Below are 17,435 nucleotides of genomic sequence, written 5' to 3' on the forward strand. Positions count from 1 at the left end.
CTTATGCTCGATAGTGGGTTCATGCACGCATTGACACTGGGACCAGTGACAGAAAGTTCTAAGGTTGTGTTGTGTTGTTGCCACTAGGGATAAAACATTGGCGCTATGTCCGAGGATGTAGTTGTTGATTACATTACGCACCATACTTAATGCAATTGTTTGTTGCTTTGCAACTTAATACTGGAGGGGGTTCGGATGATAACCTGAAGGTGGACTTTTTAGGCATAGATGCAGTTGGATGGCGGTCTATGTACTTTGTCGTAATGCCCAATTAAATCTCACTATACTTATCATATCATGTATGTGCATTGTTATGCCCTCTCTATTTGTAAATTGCCCGACTGTAATTTGTTCACCCAACATGCTTTTATCTTATGGGAGAGACACCTCTAGTGAACTGTGGACCCCGGTCCATTCTTTAATACTGAAATACAAATCTGCTGCAATACTTGTTTTTACTATTTTCTCTGCAAACAATCATCTTCCACGCAATACGGTTAATCCTTTGTTACAGCAAGCCGGTGAGATTGACAACCTCACTGTTTCGTTGGGGCAAAGTACTTTGGTTGTGTTGTGCAGGTTCCACGTTGGCGCCGGAATCTCTGGTGTTGCGCCGCACTACATCCCGCCGCCATCAACCTTCAACGTGCTTCTCGGCTCCTCCTGGTTCGATAAACCTTGGTTTCTTTCTGAGGGAAAACTTGCTGCTGTGCGCATCATACCTTCCTCTTGGGGTTGCCCAACGAACGTGTGAAATACACGCCATCAGACCTCTTGTGGGTCCCGTTCTGGCGTCGGCTCGTGGGAGGAAGAGGACTCGAGGGAAAGTCCCGATGAGGCGGAGGAAGAAGAAGACATGGTGCGCAGAAGGGCTTTTGGAGTGCTAATGCGGAGAGGATGAGGAGGAGAACTGTTCGGTGCGGTTAAATAAAAGAAGTGGGGATTTAATGTTCGAACAGTTTTCGAGGAGGTGGTGCCAAAAAACTGTCAAATCGTGCGAGAGAAGTTGGGAAGGCAAGTCGTCATGATGAAAAATACTGCGACGGTTCTGCTCCGCCACGACATGACCCCTTGGAGGAAAAACAGAGTGGTTTTGAAATTATCATTACCAAAACCAGGGGGGCATGTGTTATCACCAGATTTTGGCCAAATCAGGAGATGGGCCGTAGGTGAGATGGGCTTGAAGGTTAAACGCGTGGAGGATCTCTGAAGCGGCCTAACACGAAGAAGTTGGGCTAAATTGCCCATGTATCTGTATTATAGTAGATCGCATCTTAATTTAGAAGTTAGAGTTTTACCCGTGCACGGTTAGGTGCACGCCTGAATTAGAAAGTCCCCCGGACTATAAAGATGTATCTAGGGTTTATGAAATAAACAACAACCAACGTTCAACACAAATCAATCTCGGCGCATCGCCAACTCCTTCGTCTCGAGGGTTTCTCCCGGTAAGCACCATGCTGCCTAGATCGCATCTTGCGATCTAGGCAGCTGACATGGGCATACCCTTCGGGTACCCATTATTAGTATACCATGCTCGGCCCAATATGGAGGAGACCCAATATGGAGAAGGCCCAACAAGGCAACCCGAAGAAGTAGTCGACTAGGACTCTTGTAAAACCCTAGGCTGGTTGCATATATAAAGCTAGCCAGGGCACCCGAAATAAGGAGAACAATAGATAGACAACATAGCTCCGCCTACGGCGGCACCCTGTAAACACATCTATGATCATATACTGGATTGCTAGCAGCACGTAGGGATCCTCCACCGAGGGGACCCGAAGCTGGGTACGTCGTGTGCCTAATCTCGCTCCCGGAATCTCCATCGTCGCTCTTCCCGAAAACCCTAGTCTACAATACGTAGGCATTGCCGAGGTGATCCCTCGTCAATTGGCGCTGTCTGTGGGAATCGCGACGACTGGATTTTGTTATCCGGGCGAGATCTACGCATCATCTTCAACATCTGAGTGCATCTACAACGAGCCTGCGTGAACGATGCCGAGAAGCCGAGCAAGATAGCAAGATAACCATGAGGCCATCGCCAGATCGGAAATCCAGAAGAAGTTATCGCCACGGTCCAAATTCCAAGAGAGAAAGCGATCTGTTGCAAGCCGAAAGTTATTCAGGCTCCAGCACTTCGCATCTCGATTCACGTGAATCTAACCAGGTGATCTATTTCCAATTCGTTGCTCCATGCAATTGAATTATTTTCAGATCGACACTAATACAAACTAGCACTAGACTACTTCGTAAACGATTAGCATGATTACGCTTACTAGAATATAAAATTTCATTCAGTATACATTAATCTCCTCTTCTGTATACTCATGTGAGGGACGCGGCATCGAAAAACCGAGTTGCAATGGAAAGCGCAGCAATCTATGTGTGCGCCAGGAGTCCATGCACTAGAGGAAAAAGAAAGCTAGATCAAATCTCGGCAGGAGCAATGCCTGAGACGGAAAAAATACATCTGCCTATTGCTTCGTCGTCAACGACTCATGCACATCCGCCATCACAGACGCGACGCTGCAAACTCGACATCCGACATAAGGATCAGGTTTCATATTTCCAATTCGAAAAATTTGTTTGACTAAATATTTTTTCGGCTTGTGCTATTATTTGCGCGCAGATTTCCGCGCTCCAATGCAACTTCAGATCGGAACAAGCTCCGATTACTTCGCCGACTACAGGCGCATGCTCGGGGGCTCGCCTGCCGTTAACCTGGCAACGCGCACACGCCTCGCCCGGGGGCTCGCCAACCGCGAACTCGACGATTCTCTCCTACATACCGACTACTTTCACCGTGTCAAATATTTTTGGCTAAACGCCGCGTGGATCCGCCACATCGACTGCGTCTTCTTCATCGAGCACTTCCAGCAAGGCGCCACATGACTACAGATTGCGTCCGAGATACGGCGGCGTTCACATCGGCTTCGCCTCACCCGATAAAAAAGCTAAGTTTTCTTCTTCCTCCAAGATTGAATTATTTATTTAATTTCGTCATACCCGAATATTCGGGATGTGCCATCACAATACTACAGCAAAATCACCCAACACCAGGGGCTGCACCATTATTTCGTTACCACAAATACAATCGATTACTTGGTGAAATTCTTTTCTTCGCCTCTGGATATATCTACTTCGGCTAAGTGGATTTATTTTTGGTTCAATGGAATTATTTTCTTCGGATCAATGGATTCATCTTCGTCGGCTTATTGGATTCTTTTTCATTGGATTCATCTTATAAGATTCATCTATATGAATATTACTAGCTTACTCTTATACAACATTACCCGAGGCGTTTCGGGTCACTGGATTTATCATCGAGGATTATTACTTGGACTTATTTTCTTCGGCGGATTCATCTTCTATATTATTGGATTCTTCGGTTCAATGGATTAATCTCCTATGATTGTTACTGGAACTATTTTCTTCGGATCAATGGATTCATCCTCTCTGATATCAGCGAATTCATCTTCTATGGTTATTACTGGATTTATTTTCTTCGAGACAATGGATTCATCCTCTAAGATATCGGCGGATTCATCTTTAATATATGCTCTATATTTAATGGCAATATGGATTCATCTCAAATACTTCATCTTGGATTCATCTTCACGGACTCATATTATATTATTGACAATGGCTTCATCCTAAATGGCTTCATCTTATATGACGTCGCGACTCCGTCAACTTCTTTCGACATCATGGCTAAATATTCGGGGGCTCGATCATGACTTCGCCTCGAGTAACAACTGTGACATGGCGTCTAAGCAACAATCATGACATCACCCCAGCAGTGCTCGGGGGCTCGGCTATCTCTTCATCAACAATTTGGTGGTATCCACTTTCGCTAATTCGGTGGTTTCTACTTCGGCTCAACTTTTTCGCTGCACTCGAAGACCTCATCGCGCATCGACTCCGTCGTGCCCAATAAGTTAAGTGTTCCTTTATTTCACATAAAGTTGATTATCATTTAATTTCGCCGCACCCGACACTCGGGGGTTGCGCGGCATATATTTACTTTACATATCATCGAATCTGAGCATCTGACACCACATGCGAAAAAGAGAGTCAAGGAAAAGATAGAAAAAGTTTGTTTATTTGTGCAGGAGAAAGCAAAATTCAAAGTATATAAGAGAGAACCCGACGAAATTGTTTTCATAAGAGAACTCGACGAAATCTTCTTCAAGGAGAACCCGACAAAATCTTCTTCAGGGAGGAACCCGACGAAATCTTGGGAGAACCCGACGAAATCTTGAGAGAACCCGACGAAATTTTGAGAGAAGGCGACGAAATTGCTTTCAAAAGAGAACTCGACGAAATCTTCCTCAAGGAGAACCCGATGAAATTGTTCCTCAAGGAGAATCCAAAAAAAATTCCTAAAGGAGGAACCCGAAGTATTTTCCTGAAGAAGGAACCCGAAAAATTATCCTCAGGGAGGTCCCGAAGAATTATCCTCAAGGAGGACCCGAAGAATTATCCTCAGGGAGGTCCCGAAGAATTATCCTCAGGGAGAACCCGAAGAATTATCTTCAAGGAGAACCCAAAGAATTGTCCTCAGGGAGGACCCGAAGAATTGTCCTTAAAGAGGACCCGAAGAAATTTTCCTGAAGGAGGAATTCGACGAAATTATCATTAAGGAGGAACCAAAAAAAAAGAGAAGAGGATAGACAAATCTTCGGGTCCATTGACTCGTCATTTGTTCCGAGAAAGAGTATCGGCGATGTGCCTGCCGACAATATAGAAGAACTCAATATATTCGGCTGTCTCATCACGCCCGAAAAAAATATAGAAGAACCCACAAAATGGGTCATTGCATCAGCCGAACAAGGAACTCGACAATATATTCTCAGAGCGCTAAAAGTCGCGAATAAATCTCTGAATGCCGCAAAACTCTGCGAAGGTAAGACCCCGGATCCGTTCCGAGCGGCGTGGCACCGTCTCTGACGTCGGTTTGCTACTTTTATCCGTATCAACAGATACGAAGAAAAATCCTAACGGACGCGTTAGGTACCCGATAAAACATGAGCGGGACTCGACGGAATGGTAAGACCTTAAGCGGCTTCTGTCGAGTTAACACCGGTATCCGGGATCATGTCCGGGGACGTGATCTTGAAGTAGGTTTTTGCGGATTGCCACTAGAGCAGTTAACTAGTACCCGATCCGTCGAGATGAACTAGCCCCAATTACCATTATCCCTGTACAATATAGATATGGATGTCAAATAAAAATAGCAACGGCACGGAGTCGATAAAAGAGGGGCTGCGCCCGGAAATATAGTCAAGTTCTTTATCGAGTAGTACAACTTGAGCCTATGCCTAGGTGCAAGCACCTACCCATAGGCTCGGGGCTACTCTTATCGAGAGTATTGTTCACCCTCCCGATAAGATACAAAAAAGAGGAAAAATTGTGGTGTCGATTAAAAGCAAGTTGAGCCTACACCCAAGTGCAAACACTTGGCTGTAGCCTCGGGGGCTACTCCCATCGGGAGCGCTGGTCGCGCACCCGATAGAAAGATAACTTCGACAGCATTTACGGCAATTAAGGTTTGTAGGCTCAACTCGATTCTACGACTCGAGTGGAGCCTACTCCCATCGGGAGCACATGGATTTCATCAAGTCTTCCAGAAATATAGTTAAGTTCTTCATCGAGTAGTACAACTTGAGTCTATGCCTAAGTGCAAGCACTTGCCCATAGACTCGGGGGCTACTCCCATCGGGAGCGCTGCCGCGCACCCGATAATTTCAAGAATCGTCGACATCATCTACGCTACACATGATCTACGACATGGACCTCGCCTTGTATTTCTTCGACTTCGGAGATGGTTATGCTTGGAGTTTCTACGCAAGTCTTCGACTTCCCTATAAACTCGGGGCTGCGACATGGGCATACCCTTCGGGTACCCATTATTAGTATACCATGCTCGGCCCAATATGGAGGAGACCCAATATGGAGAAGGCCCAACAAGGCAACCCGAAGAAGTAGTCGACTAGGACTCTTGTAAAACCCTAGGCTGGTTGCATATATAAAGCTAGCCGGGGCACCCGAAATAAGGAGAACAATAGATAGACAACATAGCTCCGCCTACGGCGGCACCACGTAAACACATCTATGATCATATCTTGGATTGCTAGCAGCACGTAGGGATCCTCCACCGAGGGGACCCGAAGCTGGGTACGTCGTGTGCCTAATCTCGCTCCCGGAATCTCCATCGTCGCTCTTCCCGAAAACCCTAGTCTACAATACGTAGGCATTGCCGAGGTGATCCCTCGTCAGCAGCACAAGCTTATTACGTTGTTCATGCGTTGCTCGTGCTGAAGCCTTTTTGATGGCGAGCAACGTAGTTATCTTAGATGTGTTAGGGTTAGCATTGTTCTTCGTATCATATGCTGTCGTAGTGCAACCCTTATACATCTAGCCGCCCTTACACCTATCTTAGGTGTAGGGGCGGCACCCCGCTTGATCATTGTTTAGTAGATCCGATCCGTTACGGTTGCTCCTTGTTCTTCAAGGATTAGTTTAATATCCGCAATAGTTAGGCCTTACAAAGGGTTGAAGGATCCAGCGTCGTGTAGGGTGGAGTTTGCTAGCCCTAGACAGGATGTTCCGGGGATCAACCTCGTGTTGGTTTTTAGGCCCTGTCTAGGATCGGCTTACGATCACCGTACGCGAGCGCGAGGCCTAATCGTGAGTAGGATGATCCGATTATGCGGTGAAAACCCTAAATCGTTGTAGATCGCTTTAGCTTTATCTTGATCAAGCAGGACCACCATATATTCGTACACCTCGTACGAATCATGGGTGGATCGGCTCTTTGAGCCGATTCACGGGACAACTTCGAGAGCCGATCGAGGCTCGTATTTAACGTTTACGTGTATGCCATGCAGGAAACTAAGCGAGGCATCATCCAACACCTTCACGACCGGGTATAGGTCAGGTGGCACGCCCTTGCGACGGCATCGGACGTGTGACCAGAAGGCTTTGCGGGCCGTCGCTCTGAGGGACTGGGGCCAGCCGCAGCCCTGAGTTGTTCCCGGCTCTAAGGTGTTGCCAGTCGCTGCCCGCCGGTGGGTTTCTGACCGCAACAGTAACATAGCTAGTTACCACCTCACTCTCTATCTTCATTTGTTGTTATACTATGTCACCAAAATGTGTTGGATTATGTGATATTAGAGCATCTCCCCCAAAGCGACCCCAAACAGGGCCGAATTTAGCATTTGGGGGACTCGTTTTCTTCGTACCGTGTTTGGGGGACGCTGCTCCCCAGCCGCGTCCGCAAACAAAATTTGAGATTTTTAACTTTAATCAAAAACAGTTGAATTTATTTAAACTTGCTATATATTACATAGATTAGAACGAAATTCGATAAAATTTAAAACTAAACCCTCCTCTAGTAGTACTTGCGGTGGCCAGAGGATCGTAGTACTGGCGGAAGTTGTACATGTCCTGCTTGCCGCGCTCGTCGGGCTCGTCCTTCACCGCGTCGCTTGGCCTAGCTTCGCCGTCATTGGTGAGGTCGACGAGCGGAATCCCACCGTCGCGGATGGACATTGCGATGGCCGCGTCGAGGTTTCCCCTCCAGGCATCCTTATCATTCAACGACGTCGCGAACGCCGCGTGCAACCCTGGGCAGTCCTCAGGATCGTCGTTGCTGGCGATGAGGCGCTGTTGCCGCTGGTACTCCACCACCCGCGCGGCTGTCGCGGCTTCCCCGTCGTCCTGCTCCTCCTTCACCTCCGACTTCGGAACGAGGAGGGCGCCGTCGGCGCGCCTATGTTGTTGTCGCGCTGGCTCGCGGATGTTGACGCTGCTGCCGTCGCGCCTCCGACTCGCATGCGGCGTCGCGTACTCTGGCGCTTCCTTCACCTCGCGCTTTGGGATGCTGTACGGCGTGGGGTGGTGTGAGGAAGGCGTCGATCGCGCCAGACCCAAAGAAGAAGCTCGGTTGCTAGAGCGCTGCGGCCGAAGGAGATGGTGGTGGGGAAGGTGACATCTCCAGCCTTGCGGCGTCCCTGTGGATGTCGTCAACGATGTTCACGAGGGTACGCCTGGGCCCAGAAACGAATGCGCCCCTCCTTGTTTCAAGTGTTCCTCCGGTCGACGAGGCCGTCGGTGTTGTTCATCTCGGCATCGTGTTGCGCCTGGAAGAAGTCCGCCCACCAGTCATCGTTACCGGTGGGGCCCAGGTGGGATCGGCTCGCTCCTCGGTGATGAGGCGAGCACGCTTGGTCCTGATCATGTCCCTCCAGCGTTCGGTTCCCGGCAGCGGCGGGAAGCCGACCCCGTTGACGGCCATCCTCCAACCGCGGCTGCTTTAGGCGCATGTCCGTCGGGACAGGGTACCACGCGCGATACAGCTCCCACGCCTCCGCCACCATGAGGCTGCCGCGATCGAAGCCATTCGCAACGAGGATGTTCTTGTGGGAGGACGACATTATCACCGAGAAAGGAGGTGCGGCGAGATTGGAATGGGGAACATGGGACGCTTTTTACTATACATCGGTGGCAGGCAAGGCGGCAGCGGGGCGTTGGCCGCAATAAATGCTGACGTGGATGGCCACGCGATTATGCACGACGAGACGCTTCACTGCATCGCCTGGAAAAGTGGGTGCCAGTAACGTCACTTGACCAGAGGTAGACGACAGGTTTTAGACTTCCATGTCATAACGCGTCTAGCTCGTGTCTCCTCACCTGGCTTTTTGTTGTATTCGGCGTACCCAGAGCGTCTCTGTGGACCGGGGATGGGCTCAAGACACCGAACACTATATTAAACCGTACTGAACGAAAAGGATCTTTAGAGCACATGGCTTAAAAATATCTGATGCACACCTCTCAGATACCTTTAGCAATCTTTTTAGAGCCGCGGCTGGAGATGCTATTACACCTCATGTTATGGTTAATCTTACGCCATGAGGCTGTTATATTGTGATCCAAATTCATATACTAAAGGAAGGCTAACTTCTGACGAGCGGAGCGAGGCCCGTCGTCGGGTAGGCTTGGACCGAAGCGTAGCAGAGTCTGAAGTTAGCCCATACGTCGTGTCCTGCAGGGATGCCTGCGAAGGGGGTGCGGGAGGCGGAAGCCCCCCACGGTACGGTACAGATCGTTGGGGCACCGTCTATATATACATCTTGTAAGCCGCCAGCTAGGGTTATCAGATATAAGATAACGTACGGCGTTTATAAACACTCCCTGATATAGTGAAATTTTGTTGGCTGATGTCCGTGGGCTTTTCCCTTCTGTGTTGATCATTTTTCATTATTTGCTTATCACACTTTTATAAGAGTGGCAACCCAGCCTGACGTCCACTAGTGTGCATAAGTGCATGCTCGCCAGATGTACATGCATGCGGTGCCAGATCGAGCAACCTCCTCGCATGCTAAGCAACACGAGTCCTCGTCGTGGCAACACATGCGCACCCAAATGCGGCACGTACGCACCGGACGTGGCAAGCGGATGACCCATGCGCGCGGCCATGCGGCCCGTACGTTGCATAAAATGCCCATCTTCAAATACCCCGGGTGTGTATAGCAGATCTGCTTTGCCTGCGTGCGCGCGCCCAAGCACTGCAGCAGCGTCAACGATGTCGCTCATGCCATGGTTCGGTGGCCGCGGGCACACCTTCTCCTCCGACCTGTTTGACCCCTTAGGCGCCTCCTGGCCCTGGGACGCCGTGCGCCGCGGCGGCGACGACGCCACGGCCGTGGCTCGCACCAACGTGGACTGGCATGAGAACGAGAAGGAGCACATCTTCTCCGCCGAGATCCCCGGTACGTTTGTGCTCCGTATCTTTCTGTCATGCAGAAGTGTCCATCTTATATGATTGATGTTTGCTTCTGAACGCGCGCGTAGGGGTGAGGAAGGGGAAACAAATCCTATACGACCTGGGTCGTATGCCCTGATCCCTAGACCAACTTCGGAGGGTAACACGTGGCCATACGAATCTCAAAGCAGCCTACTTTCAATTCCCGTTCCCTTCTCCAACGAGTGAGGCTCGTGCCTGCTGCCTCTCCTGGCCGCCGCCGCGTTGTCTTGGTCGCCATATCGCGGATCCATCGGCGTACCCGGCGTACCCGGCGTACCCGGCGGCCGCACCTCGGATCTGGTCATTGATTGTGCCATCTTCCCAAGGGAAACATCTAGCAGTGACACCCCAATCCCCATCGACTCGAGCATTTTCTGTATCTGCAATCCAGTCCAGCCATGGTGACCTGCAGCTTGGCGCAGCAGGTGGAGGCAAGCAGACGGGCGTTCAGCCGACGGTTCCGCGAGGGAGGTCGACGGGGAGAGCTTCCATTGCTGGAGCGCCGGCGCCGTTGCGACAGGGAGAGTCTCCATGGACGGCGGGAGATGCAGCAGCCACAAGCTAGAATCGTGCTGGAGGCGCATCAGCCACTAGCCAGAGTCGCTGGAGAAGAAGGGGATGAATTTCTGGTATGCTGCTTTGAGATTCGCAAGGCCACGTGTTGCCCTCCGAAGTTGGTCCAGGGATCAGGGCATACGACCCAGGTCGTATACGACCCAGGACGTGAAGGTTGAGGTGGAGGACGGGAACGTGCTGAAGATCAGCGGGCAGAAGACGCGGGAGGAGGAGCACAAGGACGACGCGTGGAACCGCGTGGAGCGCAGCTTCGGGTCCTTCATGCGGCGGTTCCGGCTGCCGGAGAACGCCAGGGCGGAGGGGATCAGGTGCACCATGCAGGACGGCGTGCTCAGAGTCGTCGTGCCCAAGGACGAGGACGCGCAGAAGCAGCGCAACGTCCGCTCCATCGACATCGCCTGAACACAGTGGGCACACGTGTGTATCCCAAGCGCGGAGGTGCTTTGCTACTGATACGCTGCGTCTCTTCGGTCTGCTTTAGTACTTACTACTGTTACTGTGTATATGATCATGTATATGTGCGTGTGTTTTATCCTACTGGTTGTAGCAGCCGGTACGCCGCCGCGTTACGGCTCAGTAGTATATATGAGCCATGTACGCAGCTGCGTGGCATAATATGTATCATAGCACACTGTGTGCTTTAGTCTAATAATGTTGCCCTTCGTGTGGAGATGATGCCCCCAGCAGTAGTTCTGAACATTTTCCTGGAAGGGGTTCATCTGTAAACAAGAAGAAACCCTCTTAACCTCGGAGAGAGGGTTCAGTCTGTAAAAAAGGAAAAACCTTAGAAAGGATTAATCTACAAGCAAGAACCTCATAGGGTTCATCTGAGAGGGTTACCTGAGAATAGAAGAACCCCTGCCGCGAAGTACAAACACCACCGAGTACAACAGGTGAACAGAAAGGATCAAAAATTAATTTTCAAGATTTGGCAAGGGCCGCGCGAGCGTGTACCCCCTCTGCCATAAATTATGACCTCCACTCTCCCCGTAGGGAGATGGTAGACCAACACGCTGCACCAAGTGCAATGTGACCACGACCCTACATGATCGATCGTAGACCCCGTCCAGGTAACTACTTTGAAACGACGCACTGTGCGCCCATTGTATAGCGAGCTCTCCTACCCCGCCCCGTCTCCCGTTTCCGATGTGGTACGTCCTTCAAACCGCGTTGGATCGAGCGTTTAGGGGACGTGTTTTGTTCGTGCCGTTTTTGGGGGACGTTGTTCCCCAGCCGCGTCCCCCAAACGCCTCCCCAAATGAATATTGGTCTCCCCAAATAAATATTGGTGCACGAAAATAAAGGTTTTCATTCAATTTTGATTATATATTACAAAGTTTGAATGAAAAGGGCTAGATTTCATTTAAACCTAGACTACTGACCGCCCGACGGTGCGTTCGACGGCCCCGTCTCGTCGTCGCCTCCCTTACGCCGCAGCTCCTCCTGCGCGCGCCTCCTCTCCTTGCGTTGGGCTATGGCCAGATGCCGCCGCTCCAGCCGCGCGTCCTCGTCCTCCTCCGCCCTCCCCTGCTGCGCCGCCTGGAGGGAGAGCTCGACGGCGCGACGAATCTGCGCCTCTTCGCGGGCACGAGCGTCGTCCTGGAGATTCTTCTCCGACTCGAAGGACTCGACGAACGCGCGTTGCTGATCGACCGTCTCGCCCGGGTGCGGCCCGTCGTCGTCGGACCACTCGAACTCGTCGTCGTCGTCGTCGTTCTCCACCTCGGTCTCCTCCGCCTCGGCCTCCTCCTCCTCCATTGGCGCCTCCTCCTCCACATCTGTTGGCGCCTCCATCATCGCCGCCACCAACTAATCCGCCCGCCTCCCCCAGATCGCCGCCAGCGCCGCTTCCCGCTGCTGACGCTCCTCCGCCGCCAGCTGCTGCTGGCGCTCGATCGACTCCCGCCGCCGGCGCTCGATCGACTCCCGCCGTTCACGGTACAGCGCATCCCGCTCAACGCGCTGGCGCCGGCGCTCGTCAACCCACCGCTGCTCCATCTCCTCCCGGTACCGGCGCCGTCGCGCCTCTTGTCCCGTCGAGGCGTCGAACGCCGCAACGGTGTCGCACTTGCTCGCTCGTGCCACGCCGCTGCCGCCGCGGCCTCGTCGGCCAGCGGGGCCATGGGCGCAGAACGCCGCTAGATCCGCCGCCCTGCGCCGCCTCACGGTGCCGGCGGGCCCGTCTGCTCCATTGCCTCCCGCCACGCTGCCGACGGTGTGCACGCCACCGCTCTTCCCGAGTCGCGGGGCCGGTGTCGACCTGCGATTCCGGGACTGCAAGTGGAGGAGACGGCGGTGGAGGGAAGTGGCCAGCGCCGGGGCGGTTCTCCATTGCCACTGGTGGTGGAGGAGACGGCGGTGGAGCGACGAGGGTTGTGTTTGTTGCCGGCGGGGTGTGGTGGCTACCATTGAGTCGGGAGACCTTTTATAGACGCCGGCGTCGGGAAGAAAGCGCGGGAACAGGCGAGAAGAGGCGGGAAGATCGCGCGGGAACGGGCGGTGGCGTGCGAACGCCGGCAACGCGTGGAGGCTGCGCGGCACCGACGAGACGTCTCGCCTGCCCCTCTGTCGCCATTAAGGCAAAGATGCCGCCGTGTGTCACTACGCGCGAATAACTTCCGTCGCGAGGTAGGCGATGGTTAGGTTAAAGTTAACTGTGCCGCTGACGGGTCGGCCCCGCCACTCCCTGCCTCGCTTTTCGTTGTGTCCGGCGTGCCGGGCGTCCCCGTGGGACGGGGACGGGCTCGGGCGCCGGACACCGTATCGGGGCGCGCCGGACAAAATTCGGGTTTGGGGGACGCGGCTGGAACGGTTTTTTGGTCCGGCGCGCCCCAAATTGCTTTGAGGGACGCTTTGGGGAACGCGGCTGGAGATGCTCTAAGAGCATCTCCAACAGAGGCTCTAAAATTTGGCGCTGTAAAAGTCGTTTACAGCGCGCTCGTTCCGGATACAGCGCGCGACGCAGGCGAGAGCTTCGTCGGAGGCTCTATTTTACAGCGCAAACAAAGAGGCAAAAAACGACCCTTCGGCAGAGGCTGTAAAATAGAGCTCCACAAACAAGTTTTTTCAACATACATACATCAAACAAGATCAAACATGCCACAGTTAAATCTGAAAAAATCAACTAAATTTACAACTCTACGGGGAGCTTATCCATCTAGCTAGCAATTGATCTAGTTAGCAAGAAATTACGATTCATTGCCTGCACGCGTGCATAGCAATTGATTCCCACGCGTGCGTGGCCACAGCAATCGATCGATTTCATGCGCGAGCGGCCACATCAATCGATTTTTGCTCGCGCGGCTGGTGGAGCTTGCATCGCGGAGGCTGCCGGAGCTCGTAGCGGCGGGCAAGGTCGGGCTCGGCCACGGACCTACGGAGCTCGCAGCGTGGCGCCCGCGGAGCTCGCAGCGCCGGGCAAAGTCGGGCTCGCCGCGGACCTGCGGAGCTCGCAGCGGGGCGACCGGCGGAGCTTGCAGCGTGGTGGCCGGCGGAGCTCCCAGCGCCGGGCAAGGTTGGGCGCGGCCGACGGACCTGCGGAGCTCGCAGCACGGAGGCCGGCTGAGCTCGCAGCGCCAGCGGAGCTCGCGGCGTGGCGGCCGACGGAGCTCGCAGGGCGGGGCCAGCTGACCTTTCAGAGCGGTTTTTCTTCGCGCGATGGGAAAAGTCGCGGTGCCAGTTTACAGCGCGCGCTAGCCGGCGCACCAGATATAGCGCTTTGGATAGCGCAAACTGCCGCGCGCACTAAAATATTTACAGCGCGGCCTACTTTGCAGCGTCTGCTGGAGGACAAAAAAACACACTGGGCGCTGTATATTGAAGGTTATTTTAGCGCAGCGCTAGTTTACAGCCTCTGTTGGAGATGCTCTAAACGTGAGAGGGGTGCTCCTATTTCACGCCTTAAGCGGGATGGACTCGGTCCCGCCTGAAAGAAGCTCCGCTGGGCCAGGCCCATTTATCCGGTCGCTTGTGCGTGACAGCGTGAGCGCTGTTTCTCCAGTTTTCTAAAATCTGAACAAAATTCAAAACAGAACAAAATTCAAAATGGAGCAAAACTCAAAATAGAACAATTTTCAAAACGGACAATTTTCAAACTGAAAAAATCCAAATTTTAACATTTTTCAAATTTGAATGTTTTTCAAATTTGAACAATTTTCAATTTGAACTTTTTTTTAATCAGAACCAAAAAAATCTGAACAAAATTCAAAGTCAGCAAAAACCACAGAAAACAACGAAAATCTCAAAAAAAAACCTGAGAAAACCGGAAAAATAAGAAGACCTAGTACATACTAGGCGCTAATGGGCCGGCCCACTGCCGCCGCTTCAGGCGGGAGCGAATCGCTCCCGCACTGAGCGGGGAATCGGGATTGCCTGAGTTGAGACATGCATCCTGAAACGCGCTACCGTGGGAGGTGCTGTCCGCCGACCAGGTCGGTGCGGATGGACCACCGCACACCCAGGCCACGTATGTTGGGCCGGCTCAAGTTTGTTTTTCTTTTTTTCTTTTCTTATTTCTTATTTCTATTTTTTCTCTATTTTGAATATGAACAGTTTTAAATTTGAACAAATTTCGAATTGACCGATTTTCAAATTTGAATATTTTCAATTTTGAACAACGGCTTTTGAATTTGAACAAATTTTGAAATTGAACGATTTTCGAACCTGAACATATTTCAAAATTGAACGATTTCCGAATTTGCACAAAATTCGAATTTGAACAATTTTTGAATTCACACTTTTCGACTTTGAACATTTTTCAGATTTGAACAAAAAGAAGAGAAGGAAAAACAAAATAAGAAAGAAACAGAAAAGAAAAAGGGGAAAAATAAAAAAACGAAAAAAAAAACAGAAAACAGAAATAGACAGCGAAATGGGCCGACCAGGCCGAGCCATACCGCGCGCGGGTGGGTGTGCGGCGCGTGCTAACGGCCGACCTGGTCGGTCTATAGGTATTGTCCGTTGCCGTGGCTGTGGAGTTTCGGATCACTGGACTGGGCTTTTTGTTACAAGGCCCATTAGTGTGCTACTTCTGGCATTGCCGAAGCATGCGGCAGGTTTCTCAACAAAAAAAAAAAGGTTAGGGAAAAAGGGAAAAGGCAATTTTGCACCGAAGGTCATCATCTGCATTTTAACTCGAGCAGAAAAAAGGGTCAAAATCTGCATTCTAACAACAAATGGTAAGAAGATCAGCATCTGTGGTAAATCTTGTTCATGGAGTGTTCAGGAGGAAAGAATAACTGGTAATCAATACAGAAGAAACAAACGTACTCGCTGAATAAAAAGATGCTCGTTACAGTGATCTTCAGCAGGAAATTAGCTATTTAGATACAGATGATTTATTACCCACGCCCTACGTGGCTACGTCAGATTTGGGCGTGGAATCTTGGCAGTACGGGTTGGTTCTGGCTTTTTTCATCGAACCATGCTTATCATGTTTTGATTTTTTTTACAATCAATACAACGTATATTCATAGTAGTTATTTACATCAATTACAAAATAAAATTTAAAGAAACAAGCAAATCTTCGAGTCCTTCAAACTTTTTTTTCTTCAATGATATAATCTTGTACTTTGTTAAAGGCATCAAAGCTAGAAACCAAAACATAGACCGTACATATGAAGTTCTCCCATAATTTTAATTTCAGCCGCAATACCAAGACTATGCGCACGCACACAACCATTAAAATAGTCAATCACCATCAGCAAGAGTACCAACACCAGTATGCCAATAAAAAATAACCGAACAGTCTGGTCAACATCGTTGGGAGTCGAGAGTACGAATCATCATTGTCGATGACGTAGCAGCCGGGTCAATTATTGCAAATACAATCCTCCTTGCGGCAACCATGAGAAAAGATCCAAAATTGATATGGTGAAGCAAGATCTGATGACCTATATCTAGAGAATTTAATTCTTCCAACACCATTGTTGACACCTGAACAGATCTCGTTGTCGAACATAAGGCCGAAGGCACTTATTGTAGACAATGTCACCTCCATTGACGCATAAGACAAAATAAAATGGCTACCAAAACTCTAACCTAATATATTGAAAACACTACTTTTATTAAAAATTCACGTATATATCGGGTTCCCCATCCCTCCCGACGCTAGAAAGGCCGGCCAAAGGAGGGGAAACCAATCTATGGGGAGGCGGAGGTGGAGGCGGCATTGTCTTTCTGAAGAGGCGGTTGCACTAGGTTTTTCTCGTGTCCGGATCTATTTTTGACGCAATCACTAGATATCTCAAATATAACATGATGATATCTCTTTATTTATTCACGAATTGTAAAATTACACAACTTCTTTGGGAAAATTGCCATCAATGTGTGTGATGCACAATCTTATATAGGGTTCAAATTAGTCCAGATTTAAATTGATGAAGCCATCAAGCGGTGAGGCAAGGAGTTAATTAGTCTAGATTTAAATTAAATAATTAATGAAGCCATCAACCGCGAAGGCAAGGAGTTACAAATTTTTCTAGCTACAAATGTATGTATAACTAAAATATACTATATACCTCCGTATCTAAACAAAGTTCATCAGCATTTTTAGCAACGGGGGGAGTACAAAAATCAAGCACCATAAACGATCAACAAATGACAACAAAAGTTGTGGGATCCAAGAAAATCTTAACAAAGCAATAAAAACAGGTTAATCCTAGTGAAGGAGGTTTGTCTTTCCACCACACCAACACCGTCGCCACGGGAACACGACGTTGGTGTAGCACCCTAGCATGACTTGTGAATCCATAGGATCAAATGCAAGGTCAAAGCATTAACCTTTTGCAAAGCAGAGGCACGAGAATGGAACGCCAGCCCAGACAATGTGGTTCAAAGCTAAACTAGCTTTCTAAAAGTTATATATTTTGGAACGGAGGTAATACATTTAAAGATGAATATGGATAAGCCACTGCGGTGATGTTACCTGAAACGCCATGAAACAATCCATTTGTTTTCTCTATTCTGCAGCACAGCATGTACAATTAGCTAGTTAGACTATTATCTTGCTCAGAGGCCTTTTTGGGCTACAAATTTAAAAATTTAGGGGAGCAAG

The 17,435-nt window shown here is 50.2% G+C and overlaps 1 protein-coding gene and 1 pseudogene across 1 annotated transcript; one reads left to right on the forward strand and one right to left on the reverse strand.

The window, feature by feature from the left end:
- Window positions 1–10,203: 10,203 nt before the first annotated feature.
- LOC124708662 (17.6 kDa class I heat shock protein-like) lies at window positions 10,204–10,783 on the forward strand. The gene is made up of 2 exons (XM_047240338.1): window positions 10,204–10,434; window positions 10,526–10,783. Exons 1-2 carry the CDS (start codon window positions 10,204–10,206, stop codon window positions 10,781–10,783), a joined length of 489 nt encoding a protein of 162 aa, XP_047096294.1.
- A 530-nt stretch (window positions 10,784–11,313) lies between these two features.
- On the reverse strand, window positions 11,314–11,459 carry LOC124685598 (annotated as a pseudogene).
- Window positions 11,460–17,435: the final 5,976 nt, after the last annotated feature.

Source organism: Lolium rigidum, chromosome 1 (assembly GCF_022539505.1).
Source record: "Lolium rigidum isolate FL_2022 chromosome 1, APGP_CSIRO_Lrig_0.1, whole genome shotgun sequence".
Taxonomy (NCBI): domain Eukaryota; kingdom Viridiplantae; phylum Streptophyta; class Magnoliopsida; order Poales; family Poaceae; genus Lolium; species Lolium rigidum.

Bases quoted from the DNA above. Each gene is read 5' to 3' on its own strand.
- LOC124708662 (XM_047240338.1), top strand. From the start codon at position 10,204: ATGGTGACCTGCAGCTTGGCGCAGCAGGTGGAGGCAAGCAGACGGGCG. The intron at 10,435-10,525 runs GTATGCTGCTTT...TATACGACCCAG, and splicing joins AAGAAGGGGATGAATTTCTG to GACGTGAAGGTTGAGGTGGA.